This window comes from Diabrotica undecimpunctata, chromosome 10 (genome assembly GCF_040954645.1).
Source record: "Diabrotica undecimpunctata isolate CICGRU chromosome 10, icDiaUnde3, whole genome shotgun sequence".
NCBI classification, from domain to species: Eukaryota; Metazoa; Arthropoda; class Insecta; order Coleoptera; family Chrysomelidae; genus Diabrotica; species Diabrotica undecimpunctata.
In genome coordinates, this window is record NC_092812.1 from 19851845 (window position 1) to 19879328 (window position 27484).

At 31.9% G+C, this 27484-nt stretch overlaps 2 protein-coding genes across 3 annotated transcripts in view; one reads left to right on the forward strand and one right to left on the reverse strand.

Moving 5' to 3' along the window:
- The window catches only part of LOC140452096 (uncharacterized), a 92713-nt gene extending 66296 nt beyond the window's left edge, over nt 1-26417 (forward strand). Inside the window, exons 1-3 of one of the 2 annotated variants that reach the window (XM_072546161.1) lie at nt 11510-11620; nt 22405-22627; nt 26168-26417. In XM_072546161.1, coding sequence (XP_072402262.1) covers nt 11540-11620; nt 22405-22627; nt 26168-26349 — 486 coding nt within the window. In that variant the 5' untranslated portion in view covers nt 11510-11539 and the 3' untranslated portion in view covers nt 26350-26417. Of the gene's footprint in view, nt 1-11509; nt 11621-22404; nt 22628-26167 lie in introns of those variants that run through there. The other variant, XM_072546160.1, reaches the window with a different exon arrangement.
- LOC140451829 (uncharacterized) lies at nt 1409-7543 on the reverse strand. Its single transcript, XM_072545726.1, has 2 exons — nt 6759-7543; nt 1409-3969 (listed from the first exon to the last, which is right to left on the reverse strand). The coding sequence occupies exons 1-2, from the start codon at nt 6782-6784 to the stop codon at nt 2013-2015; spliced, it is 1983 nt and encodes a 660-aa protein (XP_072401827.1). The 5' UTR covers nt 6785-7543; the 3' UTR covers nt 1409-2012.
- Nucleotides 26418-27484: the final 1067 nt, after the last annotated feature.

A 27484-nucleotide genomic window follows, 5' to 3' on the forward strand; every position in this document is an offset into this window, starting at 1 on the left:
AAATAACAGTCGCTGTTGTAAGCTAAAGTCCATTGTCACACGTACCCCAAATTGACGGGAAAGTGTGAACCATGGACACTAAAAAAAATTTAACATAATTTCCACATCTGATGTTACGAACGTGCCCAAATTTAAGTATATGTAGTAAAGTCCGTAAGCATTCTAGGAAAAAAATATCATGACTTAAAACTTCTCCTAAATCATGCAAAATATGTCATAAAAATCATCTAACTGAAAACTAGTTCAAACTTCGACGGGTTCACCTTATGTCCAAGTCGTAAACGGAAAATAATTATTTGCTTTCTTCTGGATACCTCGGGTGGTTGCCATGGTCCAATCTAATTTTTTATCTCCTGAAGCTTTGATGGTGTGAAATTGCATTTATTGTTCCAGTTCTCGAACAGGTGCTTTATGAAATAGCTTTTTAGATCCATACTTACAGATTGGGGTGATATGGGGATACTGTTGTTGTTTATAGCTTCTTGTCTACTGCTTCTTTACCTGCTATTCCAACATGTGATGGGACCCAGAGATGCTTGTATTTTTAGAATGCAATTTATTTAGTTCTTCCTTTATTAGTAAAGCTAATGGATGCTGCGTGATATTTTCCTGATTATTTTTAGTGATGACATAGAATCTGTATAGAGTCCTCCTGTTAATATAGTTGCAGTATCTGGAATTCTATGTTTGAGAATATCTGTGCTGTTAATAATTATTGCCACTCCGACTCCATTTTCAGTTTTAGACGCGTCTGTATAGTACACTGTGTAATCGGGATGGGAGTTAATTAGATCTCTGAAGAGTTGTATAAGATTAGGGTTGGTGCTATTTTTTTGGAATTGTAATAGATTGAAATTTTGACCGTTGGAATTTTTATAATCCAAGGTGAAGATGAAGATATATTTTTGTATTGATATAAGGGTGAAAATTGCTTACAGTTAAGTAGGTTCATTGCATGATAAATTCTGCGGGAATATGAAAGATTGAACTTTGAAGAATCTAGCCATGGATATGTCTAAAATGTTATTTATTGAAATTCTTTTATTTACAGTTATGCTAGAAGTGTAAATAAGGGTTGATAGTTGCCTACTATGGGTTTTTTTAATTGTTATGTATTGGTGATTAAATTGCTTTAAAATAAATATTCTTTGACTTCGTAGATTGGTTTTTTTTTAAATTCGATTAAAACAATAAGAAATATCAGATGATTCCATATAAATTTGGTTGTGTGTACTCACAATCCAGTATAGCAGATATATAATTTTTCTCCGCTCTTAATTTAGAAATGTATATAAAAGGTAGTTTTATTAACATTTCACTACAATACTATTTTGAATCAATAGTTATTAAAAAGCAAGAAATTATTAGTTTTATTGTGGTTTCAAATAGATTTTATTGCTTTATTTTTGTTATGGAATACTATGCGTTTATTTCTTCTCCGGACTAACTCTTTGTTTTGGAATTAAACAGAATATATTGACATGTATAAATTTATTATATTAGAGGATGAAAATTACACTCTGCTTGTTATTTCTTAAAACTATGAATATATAAGTTCTGTTATCTACAATTATTTAACGATGTTTCTGGATGGATTTGAGTACAAGAGATTGGACTCAAATATTAATATTAAAATAGCAAATACGGATAGCTTATCGAACAAAGAAATAAGAGAAATAAATTATTATTATTCCATAGATACGAAGTATTAGGTGAATAAACTAGCGAAACTTATTTATTCTAAATAGGAAAATATTTATGAAGAGTATTGATTCTGATTTCTAACAGCAAATAATTATTAGTGATTATACATGAGAACTTTTCATAATTGTAAATAACATATACCAGGTGACTAAAAACTATATAGAAATACATAGATACTTTAATTATCTTACATGTGAGTAGGTAGGTACATTACACCTCCTTTTGTAAGAATGAAAATAATTGTAAAATGAATTTTCATTTAAATGGTATAAAACATTTGTATACATTATTATTTTATTTTAACACATTTAAATAGTTTCTTTTAGTCTCGATAGTCTTTCACTTCGTCTTATCGGTGTAGTCTCTGTGAAACTAGTCTCTTCACACTTTTTGGATTCACTATAATTATTGTCTTTATTATGTTTACAATCTATACTTAAATCTGTCTCATGTACATGTTTTCGTTTACTTTGACATATATTTAGTGTTAAACAATTTGTAATTTGTTGACAACTATGTGACGGATTTCTACGAAATCGTCGGTAAAAATATTTAATTATCCTGTATAAAATATAAAGTAACATACATTTTATCAAAAATAAGATTGCATAAGTGAAATAAGAACTATTTTTTATTGTGTCTGAAAAATTAATATTTGTTTCTGAGGTCATTTTCTCTAAATTATCTAGTTTATGGCTTGCTAAATTTAATGCATCTCGATCGAGATTATTTAATTGTAAGGGAACAAGGTGTAATTTGGATTCATTATTTATCTTAATATCATCACAACAGACTTCTGGAAGGGATAAATCTGGAATGATAGACTGAAAATTACTTTCTTTTGGATTTGAGACAGATATCAAAATAGTTGATCCGGTGTAAGTTTTGCAATTATTCGAAGTAGAAAAAATACCTGTGTTTGAAAGAACAATAGATATTGGCGTACTAGTCTGACAGCTTAAAGTTAAATCTGTTGGTTTGGGTAAAACATATATCCAAGAATTTGGTTTGTTTAATTTATGCCAAATTTCATATTCTGTTTGAATTATACGAGTATCGCAACTAGATGGTATGTTTGTTATTGAAGTTAACAATTCAGTTTCACAAATTGGATTAGTGTGTGTAAATCGGAAAGTATCAGGATTTTTGCAAATAAGTTTTTCTTCATCTAATGAATAACAGTCTTCTAATGTATCAATAGTAACATAAATGTTTCTATTTTCTGAAAGAACAAGATATTTGACAGATGGAAGAATAAAGGTAAGTCTCTTTAATGTTGGATGAATTATAGGAAGAGATATTAGTTTAAAAAGAGAATAAGGAGTATTACTAACCAAAGGTATACTAACCGTAATTAAAATCTTGTTATCAAAATATATATATTTAAGTAAAATGATATCGAAATATTTATGAGCATAATCGATAGTCAATGGAAATGGATAAGTCGATGTACTAGGTAAATGCGTTACCGTTTTAGATAATTCTTGAATTAGTTGCTCAGGTGTTATAACAGAAGGATGAAGGTTATTATTTCTTGCAAATAGAATAACGTTTATTAAAGTAGAATATTCTTGTTGTAATTCTGTTATAAAGAAAGTTAGTAAGGTAAAATGTTCTTCAATTTTTTGTTTTAAATCTAAATTAAAATATTTATTATTCATTTTATCTGTGTAATTGGTAATTGATTCAAAATTTTTATCAAAAATCACTTTGTTTCGGTCTAGATTTGTAATAGAGTTATTAAAATTTGCAATCGTGGCTTTTACTACATGAATTTGTTGTTTTAGTAAATCAAGAAGATGATTTTCGTTACTTTCAGCTTTGTTAATAGCATTATTGAAATTTTCAGCATCATCACTGTCTAAGGTACCGAATAAGGTCCTGAAAACAGATCCAATTGCATTAAATAGAGCGCGTTTTGGTCTAAAATGTTCATGCAGAATTATGTTTTTTAAAGTTTGTTCATCTTGAAAGAGTCTAGGTATGATTTGTCCTAAGAGTTTTAGTGAAGTATCGCATAATCGTAATTCAATAAGAACTGGTTTGTTTTGACACAGTCTTAATGTTTTTTGATAGGTGAGATCTACAAAATTTAATTTGTCTGTAAAAGGTTGTAAAGGAATATGACTTAATATGTTCCAATGAGTTTCAATAAATTGAACATTTTTTATGTGTTCGTAATAGATTCCAGGTGATTTGTTGATAGGAGTATTGGTATATTTCTTGTGAATTTGTTCACTATTTGTCAGCCATATTATTGCATACCTGAAACAAAAGCATGTTTCAATCTATTCATGTGAACTTTTATTGGTTTTTTATTTACTAAAATTGTGCAATTGACAGGAGAATTTATCTCTAGAATTTTATAAGGTCCATTATAATTTTGTGTAAGTTTTTTGGTTTGACCCTTCTTTGTTTGCTCATTTTGGAGATATACTAATTGTCCTTCTAAGAAAACGGTGTCATTAATCTTTTGGTCATAATATTTTTTACTGACTACTTTAGATTCTAATAGATTCGTTTTTGCTAACTCATGAGATTTTCTAAGCTTAAGTGTTAAATTATCTAAATAATCTTCATATGTATATTTGAGTTCTACTGGTCGTATTATACTGCTAGGTAGATTAGGTGTATATCCAAATATTAGTTCATATGGTGTGAATTTGGTTGAAGTATGATTAGTTGTATTATATGAAAACATAGCAAAATCTAGCCATTCGTCCCAATCGGATTGATCAGCTTTAATATAATGTTTAAGGTAGTCTGCTAAAGTAGCGTGACTCCTTTCTAATGCAGCATTTGATTCTGGATGATAAGCAGTACAATTTATATGTCTGATTTTTCTTCACTATTTAAATGATCTGTTCTCAAGGCATTTTTTAATTTAGCAATTCTGTTAGAATTCGTATTATCTTTATAAGAAGACATTTTTCGTATATTTGCATTGTTTTGTAAATTTGGAATTTTTTCTATTGCTACTTGAATATCGTTTAATTCAACATCCGTTTCAGTAGTGTTTACGATTGAGGTTAAAAAGAAATCATTTTTTACTTTAACAACACTAGGACATAAAAATACACCTTTAAAGATTTCGCGTTCGGGACATAATCCTTCGCTTAATTCATTATTTATTACTTTAATTTGAACAATTGTTTCAGTTCTTGCGGATAGAATAGTTTTATTACTTCTTGAGTTAGAATTAGAGTTTTGATTTAGTATAAGATCGTCTGAACAGGATTTTTCTTCTGAACAGGATTTTGATTTATGATTTCGTGAAGAGTTACAAGTTTTATTTGTGCATATCTCAGTGGATTTTACACATTTTGGACTTGAATTTTCTTTGGATTTAGAGTTAGATTTAGATTGAATTGGATTGGATAGTAGTTCTTCACTACTTAAGGTTATTTGGATATCATTGGTTTCTAAATAAGAATGATCCTCTATGGATTTAGCATCATAAGGAAATATTTCATCGATATTAGAACTTGTCTCGATATTTTGATCTCTCAGAAATTCGTCATTGTCATTGTTTAATGGAGATTTTATATATTCGATTGAAATAGAACAATTTTTAAAGTTTAATTTATTTTCTTTATAATCAATTTGGCATTTATTTATTTCAAAAAAATCGCTACCTAATATACCGTCGAAATGAAGAGGAAAATCGTCTTCTACGACATAGAAAACATGAGTTTGGACAAAATCTTTTATCTTGAAATTTACGTTACAACTACATATAGTTTTATTTGGATTTAAGACATTTTTATCAATGCCTCGTAGAGTAATAGACTTAGAATAAATTTTTGGAATGTTTAGTATTTTTGAATATTTAATTAAAGAAATATCTGCGCCTGTATCGATTAGAAACTTGCAAGAGGATGGATTAGAATTATTTACTAAGGGTAAATCTACATAGGAAGTGACTGAGAAGTTGATGGTTGTGATACGGCCTGAACTGAACGAACTCCTCGAGAATCGACCGTTGGTTGTCGAGGATTCTGGAAGTTTAAAGAATTTGTTGGATTTTTGTTTTTATTGTTAAATTCGCGTTTTCTACATTCTTCTATAACGTGACCTGGTTTTTTGCAGTATCTGCAAAAACGTTGGGAAGTGTTGGTATTTTCTTTTCTTAAGTTTGGAGGAAAATCAGAATTGGAATTTGAATTTGAAGGTTTATAATTTTGATTTTGAGAATTTGACCTTTGAAGATTTGAATTAGGATATTTTGGGTTTTGAAAACTAGAATTTTGAAGATGTCTAACATTTCTATCTGAATTGTTTTTATATCGACAGTTATTTGAGGAATGGTTATTTCGTTTGCAAATATTACAGAATGGTCTGAAAATTTCTTGTCTTGATAACTGTTCTTGTTCTTCGGCAATTGCTATAGCAACAGCTCTTTCTAAGGAATCTGGATTTCGGGCTTTGATTAAAATAGAGAGGTCTTTGTTTAATCCTCTAATAAAGACATTTAGTGCTTGAGTTTTTAAGAGTTTAGTACATGCATTTCTTGCATCTGGAGATAAGTCTGGATCAAGTGTATTTATTAATTTTATATAGCAATTTTCAACTTTATTTGCAAATGACATTACATTTTCACTGGGCATCTGACGTAAGGAATGTAATTCCAATTGCCACTGACCTTCAGTTCGGCGTTCAGAATAAGCATCTAATAAGAAGTCTTTTAAATCTTTCCATTCGTCAAATGTTCTGTTTCTAGTTATGGCCCTAGCTTTATCGGTTAATTTAGTTTCTATAATGGCTAATAAGATGGGTTTGGATTGCGGATTTACTAAATTGTATGCTTTATCACAATTGTCTATGAATTCGTATAATTTTGATTTTGTACCATCAAATCGAATGAGAAGTTTTTCAGCTATTTCAATTGATACTGACATTTTATTTGAATTAGAAGTAGAAGAATTTGAAAGAGAATTTGAGTCGGGAGAAGGTATTTGTTCGTCAAATAAGTTACTTATATCAGGATATAAAGTAGACATACGTTTACAAGATTTTTAAAATATGAGACAGAATTTAAGATAGAATGTACTTACAAGTAGAATATTGTTGTTGGTCGCATAGTCTATTATTCCACGGGTTCACCTCTACTTCCGATGGAACTACAATTGGGTTATGACTGGAACTGGATTTCGAACTGGATGTACTGGACCCCAATGTAATTAGTTGTAGTGGCGATTTTTCCACACTGACAGTTTTTTTTTGAATGATTCCTCGAAGGAAACAAGTCAATTCAAAAATTCCTCAGCTCTCCTTCTATCAGCAATCAGAGGAACTCTGCTACTAATATCCCACGTTCTGACACCAAATTTTGTTATGGAATACTATGCGTTTATTTCTTCTCCGGACTAACTCTTTGTTTTGGAATTAAACAGAATATATTGACATGTATAAATTTATTATATTAGAGGATGAAAATTACACTCTGCTTGTTATTTCTTAAAACTATGAATATATAAGTTCTGTTATCTACAATTATTTAACGATGTTTCTGGATGGATTTGAGTACAAGAGATTGGACTCAAATATTAATATTAAAATAGCAAATACGGATAGCTTATCGAACAAAGAAATAAGAGAAATAAATTATTATTATTCCATAGATACGAAGTATTAGGTGAATAAACTAGCGAAACTTATTTATTCTAAATAGGAAAATATTTATGAAGAGTATTGATTCTGATTTCTAACAGCAAATAATTATTAGTGATTATACATGAGAACTTTTCATAATTGTAAATAACATATACCAGGTGACTAAAAACTATATAGAAATACATAGATACTTTAATTATCTTACATGTGAGTAGGTAGGTACATTACATTTTATATGAAATTCGAAATTGAAATTGCTGACATTTCGTTGTTGGAATTTTGATTAAATTGTAAAAATACTCACATCTATAAACTTTATAAATATCGCTTGCTCACTTTTATTGTAGTTCCTAAAATTGGTATAAAGTAATATAAAATTCAATAAAATAACGGTGCCAACGAAATAATAATTATTACTATTGCAGTTTCAGATATTTTGCCTTTTGGATTCTTTTCAAAAAAATCTACATAGCTACCATAGCTATACTTAATTGCTTGATGACTGACAGTACGCTAAAGTTAAAGGTAAAGCTAAAGAAACGCGCAGAGTAAAATTCACTAGGAACATTTATTTACTATTTATTCATTATCCGACAATCTCCATAGTGCAATTGAAATTTTTCGGAATTTTAATAATCATATTTTCTACAAATATTACAATCTACCTAAATACAAATTTAAAAAAGTTATATTAGTTTGTAGCCGAGAGAGCAGTGGGATTTGTAAAAATATGCTTAGAAAATGTAATTCTTCTTTGTCAACCATTTTTCATCCACTCCTGAATATAGGTCTCTCCCAATTGCTTCCATCTTTCTCTATCTTGCGCCAATCTAATCCACTGTTTGCCTGCTACTGTTCTTATGTCATCTACCCATCTTTTTTGAGGTCTTCCCATGCTTCTTGTTGTCGTCCTTGGTCTCCATTCTAGAATTCTCCGTGTCCACCTGTTGTCATTATATCGGGCTACGTGACCTGTCCAGCGCCATTTCATTTTTCCACAGGGTACCTACCTACTAGGTGAAATTGTTAGTATTACTGATAGTTCAAGGTCATAGCAATATCAACGTGAAGATCAAATGTGCCTACGCCCCACAGGTAGGGTGTGAAGAACAGGAAAGGAAGGAATTTTGGAGGGTCCTCGATTGCGAGATGCTCGAGAGTCCTGTAGACGAAAAGTGTTTTATTGGAGGTGATTTGAATGGGCCTATTGGTAGAGAAATAGTGGGAATAGAAATAGTTTATGGGGGTTTCGAAACATGAAGGAAATAGTGTGATTGACTTTGCACTGGCATGTGATTTGCCTGCCAGTAATACGTTCTTTATGAAGACTGAAGACCATAATAATATGATACTTATAGTAGCGGAGGAAGGAAAAGTCAGATAGGTTTTGAGCTGTGTAGAAGAAGTCAGCTAAAAGAGATTACCAACTGTAAAGTGATAAAGGGTGAGTGTGTAGCTAGTCAGCGCTGACCGTTGATATGATACGGAGATGAAGGTGAGGCGGAAAGAAAAGCAAGTAGAACACCAGAAAGTAAAGTGGTGAAAGTTAAAGAATAAGGATTTGGCAAACATTTTTAAGAATAGAGTGCTACAAGAGCTTGAGGAAAAAGATACGGTAAATGACTGGTGGGAAGCCAACAGTAAAGTTGTGATGCGAGTGGAAGAGGAAGTGTTAGGAAAAACATCTGGTTAAGGGCCTCCTAGACAAAAAGAAACTTGGTGGTGGAAAGATGAAGTGCAACAGAAGGTTAGAGAGAAGAAACAGGCTAGAAAGAGGTATAACAGGGCTAAATGAGGGGGAGTTTAAGGATATATAAAAGGTAGCAAAGAGAGAAGCAAAACGCCCTGTAGATACTGCTGAGATCTGGATCTTCTGCACAGCTCATGAAAAGTTGGAAATACCCGAGGGGACGTAAAGGTTATACAGCATTGCTAAAGCACGGGACAAGTCATCAAAGAACTTAACCTACGTGCGGCAGATTACGATTGCGGATGGAAGAGTGTTAAGAAACCATGTTGAAATAAAGCAAATATGGTATAAGTACTCTAGAAAGTTGCTAAATGAAGAACCACAGAGGATACGGGATCCCAAATGAGAATGTAATACCGGGGATAGCGAGAAATGAAGTTGTCGAGGCGTTAAATAGGATGAAGACTGGTAAGGCAGTAGGACCTGGTGGAATACCTGTGGCGGTTTGGAAGGCTCTAGAAGAGGAAGAGGTTGATATTTTGTGGCAAATGATGAGCAGGATATATTAGGAAGAAAGGATGCCCAATGAACGGAGAGAGAGTGTGATGGTATCATTGTATAAAGATAAAGGGGACATTCAGGATTGTAAGAAGTATAGAGGGATATAGTTAATGTAGCACATAATGAAAATTTTAGGGAGAGATCTGTAGAGCGAAGGTTAAGGAGAGAGACATCGATAGGAAAAGAACAGTATGGGTTTATGTCAGGAAGGGGGGGAAAGAAACATGGATGGGGTGATTGGGGGGAAGAGGAATAATTGGGGACATAAAATCGTTCAGAGAAAAACTTGGACGAATTTTCTTCTTCTTCCTATGCCGTCCCCATTAACGGAGGTTGGCGACCACATTTTTAAAAGCTTCTCTGTCTTTTGCAACGTGAAATAATTCGTCTACAGTCATGTTTGTCCAGTCTCGAATATTTCGCAGCCATGACTTCCTCTTTCTACCTATTCCCTTTTTGCCATCGACTCTACCCTGCATGATGACCTGCAGAAGACTATATTTATTATTTCTTAGTATGTGTCCAAGGTATGCAGTCTTGCGTACTTTTATCGGACGAATAGGAGAATATAAATACTGTGGCTCCTACATAATGAAAAATGGGACAAGAGATTGAGAAGTTGTCCACAGGATTCAGGCTAGTTGTTTCAACTGGAAACGAACGAGCGGAGTTCTTTTAGATCGAAAAGGTAAAAGGGGACCGGTAAAGAAGATTCAGGAAAAGAAGATATAGGTAGCTGAAATGAAAATGTTACGGTGGATGTTGGGTAATACTAAAAGGTACAGGATCAGAAACGTCTTGATTAGGGAAAGAGCTGGGGTGACTACAGTCTCTAAAAAGATTCAAGAACAAAGACTGCATTGGTTTGGTCATGTCGGACGCAGAGATGAAAAGTATGTGGGACGAAAGATAGAGCTGTTAGAAGTTGATGGAAGGAGAGATAGAGGAAAACCGAGGAGAAGATGGGAGGACTGTGTAGCGGAGGACTTGAGGGAGAAAGGTTTAGGTGGAGAAGACCCGATGGACAGAAATGAGTAGCGACGAAGAGTAAGGAACAGCGACTTCTGAAAAGGGAAAAGCTGAGGAAAAAGAAGAAGAAGATTAAATCTAATAACATTTTAACAAGCTCTGATATGACTGCAAAAAGACCGGATTATGTTTGTTAAAATGGGTAAAGAGGAAGATGTCACAAGGAAGTATGTAAAGTGACCTTTAATAAGAAGGTTGAGAACAGTGTATCTGTCAGTATCAACACATGATACTAAAACAAACATGTTCGTTATATTATGATGGTGTCAACAATGGATCGATCTGAAATTTTGAGGGTTTATTAAAGGCCACAATATCCAATTTTGAGCGGAAAAACAAATACCTAGGTTGATTTTTACAATAATTATAAACAAATAACGTTTTTGCCTTATTTTGCAGTTTTTGAAACAACAAATTAATTTTACAACTTTTAAAAATCGCCATTTTACAGCTTTCTTTTTATTTTAAAAGATAAAGTTTTGTAATTTTTCGTTAAATAATAAGCTTTTCAATGGCAAACAAAAAATCGAAAAAATGACATTTGTTACACTAAATTATTAATAATTAAAAAAGAACGCCGAAATTAATGCGAAAACCTATAGGTTTTCTTTATTAGGGTTAGTTTGATATTTTAGTAAAATTATTTTGTTATTTGTTTGGCCCTTATCAGTTTACAAATTTATTGCCCATTTATTATATGCCAGAATTAACAATTAGTTTACTATTGGAGATTTAATTTAATTGAAAATATATAAAACTACACAATAATTGATGAACTAATAGAAAAACGTAGATTTCGTACTTGATTAAAACGTGATAGATTAGAAATCTGGATTTCGGAATCCACAGGGGGTTGTTGTTGCTTAGACCCCAATGGTGATGGAAGCGTTGGGGATTTATATAAAACGTTGGGAAGTTACTTCGAATATTCAGAAACGAATCATGGATAGAATCATTCGTGTCTCCTGTGCTGTAATCCTTATCAGCCATATCTGTTTTGAAGTTATTTTAGCAAATCAAAAGGTATGTACTTTTTACATTTTATTGAGTGTGTATTCTGCTTAGCCAGGCTATATTAGGTATAGAACCATTATTTTATGAGGTTTCACTCTTTTATTGCAAAATTTTAACATGTATATTTTCTTTATATAAGTCCCAACACTATCTTCGTAAACGTCATTTGAAATAATTCTCCTAGAATATTTTAGGATATTGGAGTTTTCCATATAGATCCACATATTTTTATAGCTACTTGAGCAGCTCTTCCTTATTCATTTCAGTTTATGGTTATATACAAATGGTTTAAATCATCTGCCTGATTTTGGCATGTAGGGTCGGTATTCTAACTTCGATTTCGTAGATTCTAATTGGCGATATAATTGGACCCCGTTATGCAACAAGGAACCAACTGACATTAACTTCGTTTTGAGAAAATCAAGAAAAATGTTTTATTTATTTGAGGAAATTATTTGGATATAAAAAACGACTCAAAAGTAAACACGTTTATTATAACTTATAGATATTAATGCTATAATCACACTAACAACTAAAAAATTAACTCCTAAGTAAGAAAAAATCCCGTGGTTCTTTGTTGTTAAATATAACATTAACAATCCGCATCTGGTTCGAAATCTGGATTTCCGTTAAATCCGTCTATATCTTCGATTATAGTATTATCTGCGGTTGAGTTTACCGAAAGTACAAGCTGAATATAGCCGCAAATGTCAAAAATATTTCGGTATGGCAGTGTTGGCATGTTTTTATAATGCATATGTTGTATGCTTCAAATATAAAGAGATAAAGCTTTTAAAAAGTACATTTTGATTATACCATTTTATGAATTCTGTAATTTTTAATTTATATGAAGCAATAACGAGTAAATATTTGTCTCTTTCGAGATTAATTGCAAACATCTGTTGTAATCTGGCAACTGCTGATTTGACGATTGCCAAATCTATCCCCTAATCTATCAATGGGTAATTGCTAAAAAAAAATTATAATAATTAACTTCAATTAATCTCCAAAGAAACAAATATTTACTCATTGTTGTTTTATATAAGTCGAAAATTACAGAATTCATAACATAATATAAACAAAATGTACTTTTCTAAAGCTTTATCTTTTTATATTTGAGGCATACAGCATCTACATTATAAAAACATGCCAACACTGCTATACGGAAATTTTTTGTTCCATGTTTGACATTTGCGGCTATAATCAGCTTGTACTTTCGGTAAACTCAACCTTATCTGCTATAAGATTTGTATAGAAATCGTGGTAACTTAAGGGTATTAAGTGAAGATAACTTTGTATATCTTTAAGTTTTGCTTCCGAAACTGGCTTTCCTTTAGGCCACAATGGTTCGAAATACGTGGCAAACTGTAATCCAGTTGAAGGTTCTCTTCCTGTTCCCTTTTTTATGCTTACTTCTGGATAATCGTCAGTGTCTTGATAAGTCGTTTTAAAAAATATGCTACAAGGCTTATCTCTATACAATTTAATTTTTTTGGTTTGTAACCAACTTATTGTCTCGTTGGTTTTATTTTTTTTCTGTTGGTGATTTGTTTTTCTAATTTTGCTGTACTCAAAAAATCTTCTTATGCTATAATATTTACATTAATGGGTCGTTTTTGTTTACAAGTTTTCATTATATTGCTATATTCCCCAGGTGAAAATATATTATGTTGCCTTTTAAGTGCAAATTCCACATCTCCAAAATCAGTATCATTTCGAAGAAACGTATAACCTGGAACTAAAAATCTCAACCTGATAGTCTTTAAATGTGGTGATTACTCTAGAAGGCATTTTAACAGAAGTACTATTTTAATGTTACTGTTTTGACCTCCGCAAGAATCGCTCCACAGAATAATGTGCTCAACTTTATCGCTAACATTACTAAAAAAATATTTTTTTACACAAGATCCCACTTCTTGAGCTCCACGGCCTGCCTGTCCTTCGAACCAGAAATGAAAAGTGGATTTTTTTTCTTACCTGCATAAATTCTACGATTATATACCCATAACTGTCGTTTATAAAATATAATATTTGAAGATATACGAGGTAAAGGCAGCGTTTTTTCTAAATCAAAGGTCAGAGTTTCTATTTGTTCATCTTCTATTGCTTTGGTTAAGTCAAGGTTCATTTGTTTTCTTCCTAATTCAGCTTGTTCCAAATGCAGTTCCTGTTGTCTAACAATATCCTCTTTTTCATCATCTTTAATACTCTGTATCTTAATTTTAAAGGCATCACATTTATTGCAGGTGTCTTTTTTTGGCTTTTTTAGTCGCAAGTTAAAATCATTCAAAAAAACCCTTTTAAAAGTTGAGAAACTGGCAGGATTTTCACTTTTTGGTTTGTAAAGATTATACATTATTTTATTGATAAAGTAGTTCCTTCTTGCAAAAATTCTTGGTCCATTTTACGTTCTCTGCAGTAATGAGATACATACCGTGGAAACTGGTTTATATGGTTAACTATAATATTTCTTTCATCTGCTGACATTTTTTTGTGCCACCGCGGACTCCTCGCTTATCAACTGTAGTCAAAGTTCTTACCTTTTGAAGAGCAGTATTTATGCGTTTAGTTGACACTTGCAATGTATTGGTATACATATTTCTACAAACTACTACTTTATTTATAAAGTATTTTCTTGACAATTGTCGTTCTGCAGGATTAGTGGCCTGCAAATTTTTTCTCTGTGCAGGATGTTTTCTAACGGATGTTGATATAAATGTAATTTGTAGATTATAATCAGCTAAGCGCCAATAGTTCGAAAAACTGTTGAAGGGTTTGAACAGAAAATTTTTCATGGCATTTAGCGGCACATGAACACATGTATCTGATAAAATCTCTTGATTTTAATAGTTTTTCTCTTGATGAATAATATTCCATATTGCTGTTAGTTTTTATTTTTCTTTCTTTTCTGTCTTGTTGTGCAAATTTTCTCTTTCTTCCTTTTCTTGGACGACCCGAGAAAGATATTTCTGCATTCAAAGTAGACTGTTTACTTAGATTTTGATCTAAACTTTCATCTAAAGATATGTCACTGTAGGTAGGTTCGAAATTTTTATCCTTAACAGAATCTTCTTCCTTACCCACATCGTTAGTAATCGATATATCCTGTTAATTAAAATTACTGATTTCTAATTCTGCTCATGAACTACTGCTAGTACTTGTTGCCTGCTTTTCCTCTCTGTTAATTGGCTGGACCTAAAAAATAATTTTGCAATAAGGAACAAACTTACATATTACAAAAAAAAATCAAAGTGGAAATAAAAAATTATAAACAAAAAGAGCTTATTATTTTAAAAATTGTTAACTAACATACTATTAGATACAAGCAACTAAAAAATACAATATTCTACTAAATTTTAAAAATGTTAAAATGTTAAAAAAATATATAAATCAATACACATACCTCTCGCAAATTGTAAAAACATAAGCTTCAGTGGAAGTTTTTTTTTTTTTTTTTTTTTTGGCTTAGACTTATCGTCATACAGCCAGACACAAAAGGACTAAGACAGTCATCATTATAATTTTTACCTAAATGCCCTATCAAAATAAAAGATTATTACATCGATATTAGGAGAACAGGGACACACTCTTCTCGCCTAGGGACCTATCAAGGCATTTATTTATATAAGACACAACAACACTAGGTCACGGGAAGGAGGAAGTTATACAAATGGTTTAAGACAATGGTAACAAGATTAACTAAATGATTTTTAGAGAATTATAATGATAATTTGCTGTCTTTTAAAAATTTAATTAAGGAGTTGTAAATATCTACAGAGCCAAGTGATAATAAATATAGTATATTCCAAGGAGCTGCTAGTTTATATTTTAATAAATCATTTATAAGTTTGGATGAGAAGACTCTGTTTTTAGAACAACCAAAAAATATATGATCTAAATCACTTTCCTCTCCACAATGCTCACATTTGTCATCATCCAAAACCTTTATTTTAAATAAGTGCTTTGGATAACATGCGTGTCCGAAACGTATTCTAATAATGGAGGTTATGTGCCTCCTGGAAGCTCTAAAAGACTTGTACCAAGGAAATTTGGGAATATCTGGCTGAATTATAGAGTATCTATTTGGGTTCACAAAAGAGTATTCCTTCCACTGGTAGCTCCACTCTCGAAGTAATGTTAACTTGCAAGAAACAATACTGTCAGAAAGCGTTACTTTATGTAGAATACCAGTATCGGTTAAAATGCTTTCTTTGGCTAATAAGTCAACATATTCATTATGTTCAAATCCTGCATGTGCTTTAATCCAGAGAAAATGTACATTGATTCCTTTAGTTAAAAGAGTTTGAATAATATGTTTAATTCTATAAATGTATGGGCAGTCTTGTAAGTTAGGTGGTCCATATTTACCAATGGATTTTAACACTGCTAAGGAGTCCGACAAAATTAGAATATGGGCAAACTCAAATTCAGCTACATATAATAAAGCTTCATATATTGCAATAGCCTCTGCTGTATAAATCGAAGTTTCCGGGTTCAGTTTGAATTTCTTTTCTATATGTTCCGATGGTATAAAAAAAGCGCATCCGGTTCCATCTGGAGATTTAGACGCATCTGTATATAGAGCTATTGCCTCTTTGTATTTGCTTGTTATAGATAGAACAATATTTTTATTTAAATATATATTTTCACTATAATTTGGTACAATAATATCTGTATGTAAAAAGAAAGAAGAGTAATTTTTGAATATGTAGTTCGTTCTATCTATATTTTTTAAAAGTGCTATATTTTGATTATACGCTTCGCAAAGTAAGGGAGATTTCTTTTTTTGCCAATATTTATTTGTCAGGTCATGGCAATTCAAAGTGACTATCTTTTCGTATAGAGATGAGTTCAGTATGTATACTTTCATTAAATATTTTTTGGACAAAAACCTTCGTCTTATGTTTAAAGGAGGTTCTAAGGCTTCCAAATATAAAGCTTGTACTGGAGTGGATCTCATGGCTCCTAAACATATTCGTAAGGCTGAGTTCTGTAAAACGTTGATTTTATTTAGTAGTACATTACTTGCTGATCCATACAAAACACTTCCGTAATCCAAAATAGATCGTATGTAAGCTTTGTAAAATAATAAACTTACTTCAACATCCGATCCCCACCAAGTTTTATTAATTGATTTAAGAAAGTTTAATCCCTTATTGCATCTGTTCAACATGTCATCAATATGTAACTTCCAGGTCAATTTCTGGTCGAGTATCATTCCCAGATATTTAATTGTGTTTTTAAGGGAAAATTGGTGCCCACCTAAATTGATTGTACTAGCATTAGGAAAGTTATGTCTGGTAAATAAACAAACTTGGGATTTACTGCAGGATATTTCTAAACCATTTTCTATAAACCATTTTTTATGGAATCCGTACACTTCATTCAGGTTTTCAATAGATTGCTGATATTTTTTGTGTTCTGTATACAAACAGAAATCGTCAGCATATTGTACAATATTAAATGCAATATTAGTAATAGTGATGTTGTGTAGATCTGCTGTGTAAATGTTAAACAAAATAGGACTCAAAACGGAGCCCTGAGGTAATCCTTTGTTATTAAGTCTAGGTCCTATAAGAGTATGATTGTCTTTTAAATAAATTATCCTATTTGTGTACAAGTTCACAACGTTAGAAGCAAACTGCGCTGGAATATGAAAAAATTTAATCATTTTTTCTTGGAGAATTGTAAGAGATACCGAGTCGTAAGCACCTTTGATGTCTAAAAATAAAGCAGGTACATAACTGTTCCTGGAAAAACTATTCTGAATGTCTACAACAAGTGTTGTTAAGGAATCTAAGGTTCCATAACCTTTCTTAAAGCCATGTTGGTTAGCGGGTAAGAGACTTTGATCCCTTAGCCACCAATCTAACCTAATTTTAATCATCCGTTCAAGAGTCTTCAATATACATGATAATAATGATATAGGTCGGTAAGCTTCAGCTAATTTAGGGTTTTTTCCCGGTTTGGGAATAGGGACAACTATAATACGCTTAAAATCGATTATGCCTTTACCCTCAAAAATTATCTGGTTAAATATATTTAAAAGTAATTCTTTTGCGTTATCTGGCAAATTTTGTATCATAGGATATTTGACTGCATCATATCCTGGTGAGGTACTAACGCGATTATCAAGGGCAAACTCTAATTCAGCTCTTGAAAAAGGTGTTAAGAGAAAATGATTCTGATCAGATGAGAGAGTTTCAGATGGTATTACATCTATCTGATTATTTACGTAAGGTGGAGCTATTTTATCAAAAAAGTCGTCTACCCATGTGTTACTTAGAGGCAGTGGAAAGTTAACTTTTTTCCTGTTCATTTTCCTTGCTTGGTTCCAAATAAGACTAGATGGAGTTTGTTTATTTAATTTTGAACACCATTCAACCCAACTTTGTTTGGCCTTTAATTTCAGGAATTTTTTGACACGAGCATTCACTTCTTTGCATTTACAAAAATTTTCAAGAGAAGGATTTTTTTTGTAGTTTACTAATGCTTTCTTTCTTTCCGCAACGGATTCATCACATTCCGAATCCCACCACGGAGCGGGAGTACGTTTACATTTAAATGATTTATATTGACAAATTGATTGTTTAGAAGCTTCATTAATACAGTCAATAAGGAAATTATATTTTTCTTGCGTGTCTGAGTAGGCGTGAGGGTTGTTAGTTAATAAGGTTTCAATAAACTGAGAGTATAATGACCAATTGGCTTTTTTAATGTTCCACTTACTGCTGGGATAAATGATATTCGCATCAGTTCCCAAGATATCGATTACAATCCTTATAACGAAGTGATTTGATCCCAAAGTATCAGTATCTACAGACCACGAAATTTTATCAAAGAGAGAAGGTGAGCTAAATGTGACATCAATCATGGAATCTGTGTTTCCTGGTCTCGTTTGGCAAGTTGGTTGTCCATTATTCATTACCACATAATCTAGATTCTGAATTGTCTCCACAATTTGATGGCCTGTTTTATCATTTTTAGATGAGCCCCACAGAGAATTATGTGCGTTCATATCTCCTCCAATGATACAAGGGTGTTTTAATTGAGAAAATAACTTATCCCAATCTTCGGTGTTAGTTTTAGCTTTCGGACACCTATATAAAGAGAGTAAAGTTAAATGACTTTTGTTATAATTGATTTTAATACCACAAGCAAGCAATTCTTTATTATAATTTTTTTTAATTTTTATGTTTTCAAAGGGAATACCAGTTTTAATTAAAATAGCAACTCCGGAATAGCCGTCATCCCGATCTTCGCGTATTACATTATAACCTCTATAACTATAAACAACATCCCGTTTAAACCAAGTTTCACTTATTAAAGCTATATCAATATCTTCGGTTATTAAAAAGTTGAGAAGGCTGTTTTTGTTAGCAACAGCTGATCGAGCATTCCATTGTATTATTTTGAGTTTAGCTTTGAAAGTAATTAGATTAGTTATTTTTTAAAAATATTATCTAAAACATTATTAATACCTTTGGCTAACATATTGATATCAAGTGATTTTGCCTGTTCTAAACAATTAATATTTTGAATAAAATCTGAGAAAAGAATTACTAAAGAATCTACTAATTTGTTTTTATCATTGTCTACAGTTGAAAAACTTTCCTTGTTTAAGGGTGGTAGAGGTTGAGATGGTCCAAATCTAAAAGGGATGTGAGGAGATGTAGGATATTCGGAAGTTGGAGATGATACTTTTCTTTTTTTATTTTCTCTATAATCAGTGCTTGATTTACTACAACTTGGTTGACTAATATTTTTGGTTTTCTGTAAATTAGGTCTCAATAGGTTGGAATAAGCAGGTTTATTAACTTCAGATGTGTTAGTTAATTTGGGAAACTCTCTATCTGAATTTGACAATATTTCAAATCTGTTATTACAAATAAGACCAGAAAAAGAAGAATCGTTTAAATTTTTGGCCTCCAAATATGAAATTTTATGTTCAATCATGATATTTTTTATTTTTTTTTGATGTTCGAAAAAAGGACAGTTTTTAGAGATCGATATATGCTTATCACTTTTACAATGTATGCAATACATTTTTTTTTCATCACATGTATGTGTATCAGTTTTTATTTCTCCACATCGTATGCAGTATTCCTGTGTACCTTTACATTGTCTAGAAATGTGTCCAAATTTGAGGCATTTATAACATTGTGTAACTTTACCTAACAATTTTTCAACTTGAAAATATACATAATTAATTACAACATAGTTTGGTAAACAATTGCCTTCAAATGTAATTAAAACATTACGTCTAGGTACATATTCTGTATTTCCATCTTTTTCTATTTTCCTGTGCATTCTTTTAATATCAATAATTTGTGAACTAGAGGTCATATATTTTTTCAAATATTCAATGTTGTATTTGGTATCGACATCACGTATCAGCCCTTTGATTTCTAAGAGGTGATTGGGAATGTACGCCTTTAAATTATCGTCTTTTAAATGACTATTACTGACTAATTTATTTGCATCCAAAATAGATTTGAGGATTACTTTAACACGGTTTCTTCCTATACTTTTAATTTCCTTAATATTGTTGATTTTTAATTTTTGATGTAAAATATCACCCACAACCATAGGGTGCAATCGGCCTATATTCTGATCATTGGCCTTTTCAACATATACACAACAATTTTGAAAGTCGTAATTATTAGAATTAATATTAAAAAGTTTTACTTCCCTCGTAGCAGGAGAAACGGTGGTATTAATTCCTGTATCCATATCTTGTTCACTAACAACTTCAGCAGTATTTAGTTCGCGCATTGGCGTCTTATTGGTATTCTCCCCCATCAGGGGAGAATATTTTCACTTTTTATCACTATTTTACAATAATATGTAAATATTTTTAAACACCACGAAATTTAAATATTCTAATTGTCACAAAAACTGGGAGCTTAATGACTTTATCGATAAACACGTCTACCCGATATCAATGTATCGCTTTGACTGCAGTGGAAGTTGATGGCATCAACTTTACATTTCTCATAATTTGTTGCACTCTTTGAGATAGAAATTTATTTTGGTAAGGTAACATTGTCACAATTATTGATTGCCAATGGTAATCAGAAACCTAATGAAATAAATCTACAACATGGAAACAACTATCGGATGTTACAGATACCTGCAACAAGGAACCAAAGTTGGTTCGAACTTGGTTCGAAATTGAAAACTTGTACCACCGAATTTATTATTCTGCAATTATTAAGCAATGGCTCGTTATTGCAGAACATTTATAATATGGATTATTTACAGTCTATTCAAACCAAGAACTTCATTTTCGAAAAAATGTTATTTGGTTCTTTGTTGCAAAACGGGGTCAAATTACTATATTTTTGTGTATATTTTCTAGATTAAGGTACTGAATTGCACCATTTTATTTTATCCTTTCTCCTTTATCAACGTACGTTGTAATTAATGGTTTCTCTCCATCCTTATCTATTCGCAGTGTCTATTTTAGATCTTCTCCAAGTAAATAATTTATCTTTCAAACTCTGAGATGTACAGACAGGTATAATAGGTTTTTCGTGAACTTTGTTTTCTTTTTTCTTACTGAGTTACGTTTTGCCATCCTATCGTCCATCTCCATCAACCATCAACCATTGTAACTGTTTTGTCATAATTATTTCTATTATTTTCATAATTTTTATTGACTTAAGAGTCACAATACACACTTGATAATTTATAGATTATCTTGAATATTTCTAATTTAATTCTTGATTTTCCATCAAATATTCGTCCAATGATTTTATTTGTTTTCTTGGTTTCATAATTTTCTTCTAGTTAATTTTTGTACTCCTATCTTTTATTTGCAATATAAACATACACTACAATTGTTATTAACTTTTTAAGAAATTGTTAAGAGTTTACAGTAGTCAGTAAAGGTACTATTGCTCTTTTTCCTCATTATACCAAAATAGTTCAAACAGTTCAAGTGCATTGATTCACCTCTGCGTGTATTTCTCTATTTATGTTTGCCTTCATTTATTTAATAGTATTTTAATTTAATTTGCATCTGATATCCTCTGTGTAATTCCAAAAAATATTACAGTTAAAAAAACAAAAAAAATATTATTTTATTTTTTCTTCGTGTCCTTTAAAGTAGCCTTCTGTAAAGTAGTAGTTATATATTTCCATGTATTAGATGGATTTAATGTTCAATTGATATTTTGTTATATCATCATCATCAAATCATCATCATTCTCAGCGTATTCTACCGATTATGGTGCATCGTTTCTTACATAGTCGTTCTTCATTTCTACCCACGATTGTCTACAATTTGCTTCTCTGTACCATGTTGTACCACCGGCTTGTTTCCTTATGTCATAGTCTCATCTTAAATTTAGAAGTCTTTTTGGACAGAGGGTAGAAGACGACATCGGGTTCACGAAAAACAACAGAAAACAAGAATGGATAACGCAAGAGATCATGGATTCATCATGGTTGTTTTTTTGGTAGATATTTTCGATCATTTTGATTATTCCTAGAGATATTTCTCTTGCGTAGAATAAGTCCTTTAATTTTTTCCTATCAAATGCCTTCTTAAGGTCCACGATTTTCAATTTTACAGCTTCTTTAACGTTCGTGGATAACTTGTGACAATTCAGTTTTCGGTAATTATTTCTAGAGTCTCTGGACTTGTTTTTAACACGACTAGGAAAAATTCGATACAACATATTAGGACTGTCTTTTGTGGTCCACTTTATTATATTCTTGATTTATATATCAATGCTTAAAATAATACCATTTGTTTCGTTATATAAGTTTTTTCTAAACTGTTTCAGTTTGAACCAGCTATAGAAGCAAAACTTAAAGAAGAAGACGAAAGCAAAATACCTTCCATTTGGTTTAGCCCACGCCTGGGCAGAAAGAAGCGCAACTTGAAGGATGAAGGGTACAAACCAACTGAACAGGAGCAACAAGAACTTTTGGAAGCTTTTGAAGAATCTCCGTTGGCGTTAGTGGCAATAAACGGGAATGACAGATTGATCTGTAAGAATGTACAAGGTAAGTAAGGATGTTAAGTTTTTCTTGTAGTTCCATGACCATTATCGATCGTTGGATAGAATACTTGTATTTACTGATGACCCTAGAACTGGAAGGAGGGCTTAAAATTCACGTAAAGTTACTGGAAGTGGAATTATACTAACCAAACTAAAACGTATAGACGAGGAAATTACGATCGTCAAAATTGTTTCAGTGATCGACTGAGACCCATGTGATAAAGGTGATAAACAAAAATGCATTTTATATGCATTTCGGTAATTGGGTTCATCTTGGACTAGAACATTGTTGCCTTTTTTTGTAAAAAAATAAACCGCTTTGCCTTATTAAATTCAAAGTGCCATGAACTAGGCAGCTTAATAATTCGTTTTGTTTGTGTCCTCCAATCAAACACATTCCAATCCATACCGATTTTCCGCACAGTGGAATGCTTTCTGATTAAATCGTCGTAGCCACTAATTTTCACGATAACAGGCATTTTTTTAATGTCTTTTCTATAAGGCCGAAAATACGACCAGGCGGAATAAAGAAATGACCGACGATCGGAAAAATTATTTCAATTTGTTTAATATGATTCGGCAATTCTTCTAGAAGCCCGCTCAGTGGCTAACTTTTGCCGAACAGCTAAAGAAGTTGTTACTTTCAACTGCTCCTTTGTTCTTAAGCAAGTGGAGCAACAGTCAGTTAGCGGAGTTCCAAAAGCGATGTTGTAGTTAACATTCACATACTTTCGAAAATAACTAAGCTTCACATGCATAGACCGAGGCACTCTTCGAAGATAATGGTCGAAAAATTTGTTAAAATTCAAGTCACATGGCAAATAGACCCTCACGTTTGACTTGCTTTTATAGTAATAAGACTCTGTACATGTTTTTTATCATTTTTGGACTCATTCTATTGCCACCTCTACGTTCCCTGGGTAGCTTCCCAATGATAATAAAATTTCTTACTTTATTGTGATTCCTAGAAAAGACTTGGCACATACTCTAATCATCTTACCCTCACTCAAACGTACATGATATTTTATCGACACTGCAGCATGATTAGATTTCCCCCTTTTTGGTTTCTGTCCCTTACAACAAGCCAATATCAGAAGATCTTGTTTACTTTTATCTTTTGACTTTTAACTGATAAAGGTAGGTATGAAAATCTATCACACTTGCTTCATCGTCAGTGTGGTACAATAATACGGCAATCCGAGTCGTCCGTTATGACCACAAGCTGGAAAGGCCAGAAGTGATTTTGGTGTATTTCTGTAACAATACCTACAACTCTTTTAATAAACGTTTCTGTAGCCCTACCCAACGTTAAAACGCGAAAAACAAGTGAAACTACATAAAAAATCAAACGATTGTCGCAGAAGTTTAAAATCATAAATTTTAATATGAAACACTTACCTGGTAAGTTTATCCACATTCTTTTTATGTGTTTCTGACTGAAGAACTTTTTTGCCTCATTTTCCCTGTGGACTAGGTTTAACGAAACAACCATTTTCACTTACTAACTCCATAAAAATAAAAAAAAACCGTTCTTAATTTTGTCTATTATTTTTTCGTTACCTGGAGTAATTGCCTTAGATCAAAATTATGCAGCTGATTTTTAAAATGCGATTATCTCGAAAACTGTTAAGTTTTGAGGTTATTAACAAGTATACCTTTTTTTTGTTAAAATAATGTATCTTTAATATTTTTTATCCCAAATACAGGTAACTAAAAGAGCAAAAAAGTTAAGTGCAAATTTATACCACATACGTGGCATAAGTGGCGCCCTCTATTAGTTACATCAAAGTGTGCATCAAATTATAATTTCTCATATATAACAGTACCCAGTTGTAAATTTTTATAGATAAATGTTTACAAACATGAAAGTTATAGCGAAAAATAAAATTTTAATTTTGCACTTTAACACCCTGTATCTTTCTTAATATCAACATTTTATTAAAGCAATTTGGCTTAAATCGTAATATTTTATAGTGTAGAATCTACTGTTTCTTTTTGTTCAATTACTTAAGGACCACCCTGTATATGCGAGAGTGAACAACAGAAAGAAGGATTTTGAGTGCATGACTTATTAAGCTTATAATTCTGTAATCAGAGCATCTGGTGGCATTTGCCTTTTTGGGGAGAGGAATGAAGGTGGAAACTAGCCAATCTGTAGGAAATTCTGCAGTTTCATAGATTTTATTCAGTAGACTCGTTAGGAGTTTGAGTTGGTTGTTTTCAAATAGTTTCAATATTTCAGCTTGTATATTATCAGGTCCAGGTTGTGGTCCAGGTCAGGTGTTGGTTTTTAGTCTTTTTATTGCATATGTTACTTCACTGAGTGTTATTTCTGGTCCTGAACATCCAGAAACACTGACTTCTGTCTCTTGCTCTTCCTTAAATAATTCTTCCATGTATTGCCTCCATATCTCAAGTATTCTCTCATTTTCGTAGAGCAGATTGTTGTGCTCGTCTAGTATTAAGTTATTACTTCGTGATCCTTTTCCTCCCGTTAAGTTTTTGATCTTTTTATGTAGGTTAAAAGTGTCATGCTTCTGTTCTAGGAATTATATTTCTATGCATTGATCTTGTAACTCTATCTGATATTCCTATAAAACTAAGTACACATTTGTTAACTTCTTTATTTACTATTATAGCCACTCCGTTTTTGTTTCTTGTTGTAGTATCTCCACAGTAGTATATTGTGTGGTTTTCTATTTCGCACTGGCCTAAATTGGGCCATCTAACTTCACTGCATCCAAGTATGTCAATGTTGAGTCTTCGCATTTCTTTAATTACTTTATTCACTTTTCCGGCCGGGAATAAACTTCGTACATCCCATGTAAGAATGTTCTTATCATGCTTAAATCTAAATATTTGTGGCAACCGGAGGATTCTTAGCACCTTCTCCCCACTTAAGGGGTGCACGCGACTAAGGGCCGTTTCTATATTGAGTTGATCCATTGTGATTATACTAGGGAAAGTTAATTGGGGTGTTTTTCCGTTCCCTTCCCCAATGATTTTTCTTTCATGTGAGGTTTACTCCTTTTGAATGGAGATGTGAGAGGATTTATTTGTTTTTGTAGGTATTTTGGGGTGGGGACATGACTTCCCCCGGCACGGGTTGGGGGATAGCCATGGCACGCGTGGGCAGGGTTGCATATCTGAAGTAGATCTATCTCATACCGGGATCGTACAAGAGTATCTACCCGCTACCACCAGTTTATTACTGCTCTTTTTTAATTACACTAGTACGATTTTCAAAAGCACTTAACTTCTGTTATAAATTTCACCCAAAATCGTCTTCTTGGTAACATTTACCGTGACATGAAATCGTTTGTAATGTAACAGTTTAAATTCTGTGTTTTTTAGTAATATTTCAAAATCCTCATATTTGTTGCCAAAAATCGAAATTTCATGTTATAAGTTTTGACGTCAGATTACCAGAACCACCAGATTTATTAAATATTTTTTTTTATTTCAATTTTTCATAACGCCATGACAAATATTATACTGCCACTATTTGTATACTTCTTCTGTATTTATTAACTTTTCATTTTAGGAAAACGGAGCAGTTTTATTCCAAGGCTAGGAAGGAACGTTGAAGAAGATGTCTCATCTAATGACAAATGGCTTGAGACAGACAATTCTGCAGAGTATGTGATTCAGCGATCACCACCATTTGCTCCGAGGCTAGGAAGAAGATTCAGTCCTTATTTCCCAAGATTAGGAAGAGAAGTTTAATATAACTTATCAAAAAGAAAATATTTTAATGAAACTACACAATAAACATTATTCTGATTTTGTTCATACGTTACTTTACCTTTATTAGATAGTTTATAGTATGCCAATAATTAACTTGATATACACTAATATGCACTTCATATGTTAAACTTGCAATTTCCGCTGGAGCGATATGTGCTTCCGCTTCTCGCTAGTACTTACTAGCTTTAGCACTACCGAGAAGCGGAACTACCTGACTTGACAATGGCAAATACGACCTTGCCAAAACGTCGTCAAAAGAATGGTTTTCTCTAAACCATAATTATTTAATGCGGAGTCAAACCCGGAACACCACAGAAAACAATACATACATATATATATATATATATATATATATATATATATATATATATATATATATATATATATATATATATATATATATATATATATATATATATATATATATATATATATATATATATATATAATGAACCAGAAGTATTTGCTGACAACGTAAGGAAGTAAACGTTAAATAGTGGGTTTGCAGCAATAAAAAATGAAACGAGTACTCTTTTAAATTTTTATTCCAAGCTTTCGGACATTGGTTATGTCCTTCATCAGGGAGCTACAAATGTGATGAATAAATTGTTGGCTATGATAAATTTTATCAACATTATAATACATCTTCGTTGATACAATCCCATTAAGTTTTTAAGTAGAAACATTTTTTAATTAATTATACCAACGCCAACAATTTATTCATCACATTTGTAGCTCCCTGATGAAGGACATAACCAATGTCCGAAAGCTTAGAATAAAAATTTAAAAGAGTACTCGTTTCATTTTTTATTGCTGCAAACCCACTATTTAACGTTTACTTCTTTATATATATATATATATATATATATATATATATATATATACAAAACTCAAATATTTGGGCGTGCAGCGGAAGATAGGACAAAGAAGTACTCTTTTTAGTAAACCAAGCTTTCGCAAATCTTTATTTGCATCATCAGGGTGCTACAATAAACAAAATTAGTACAAAATACAGAAAAAGAATTATTTTGCATCTTACACTAATTGAGGTTAGTTGTCGTGATGTTTATCAAATGAAATGAGCAACTCATTTGACCCCTACAAATGATGGCGA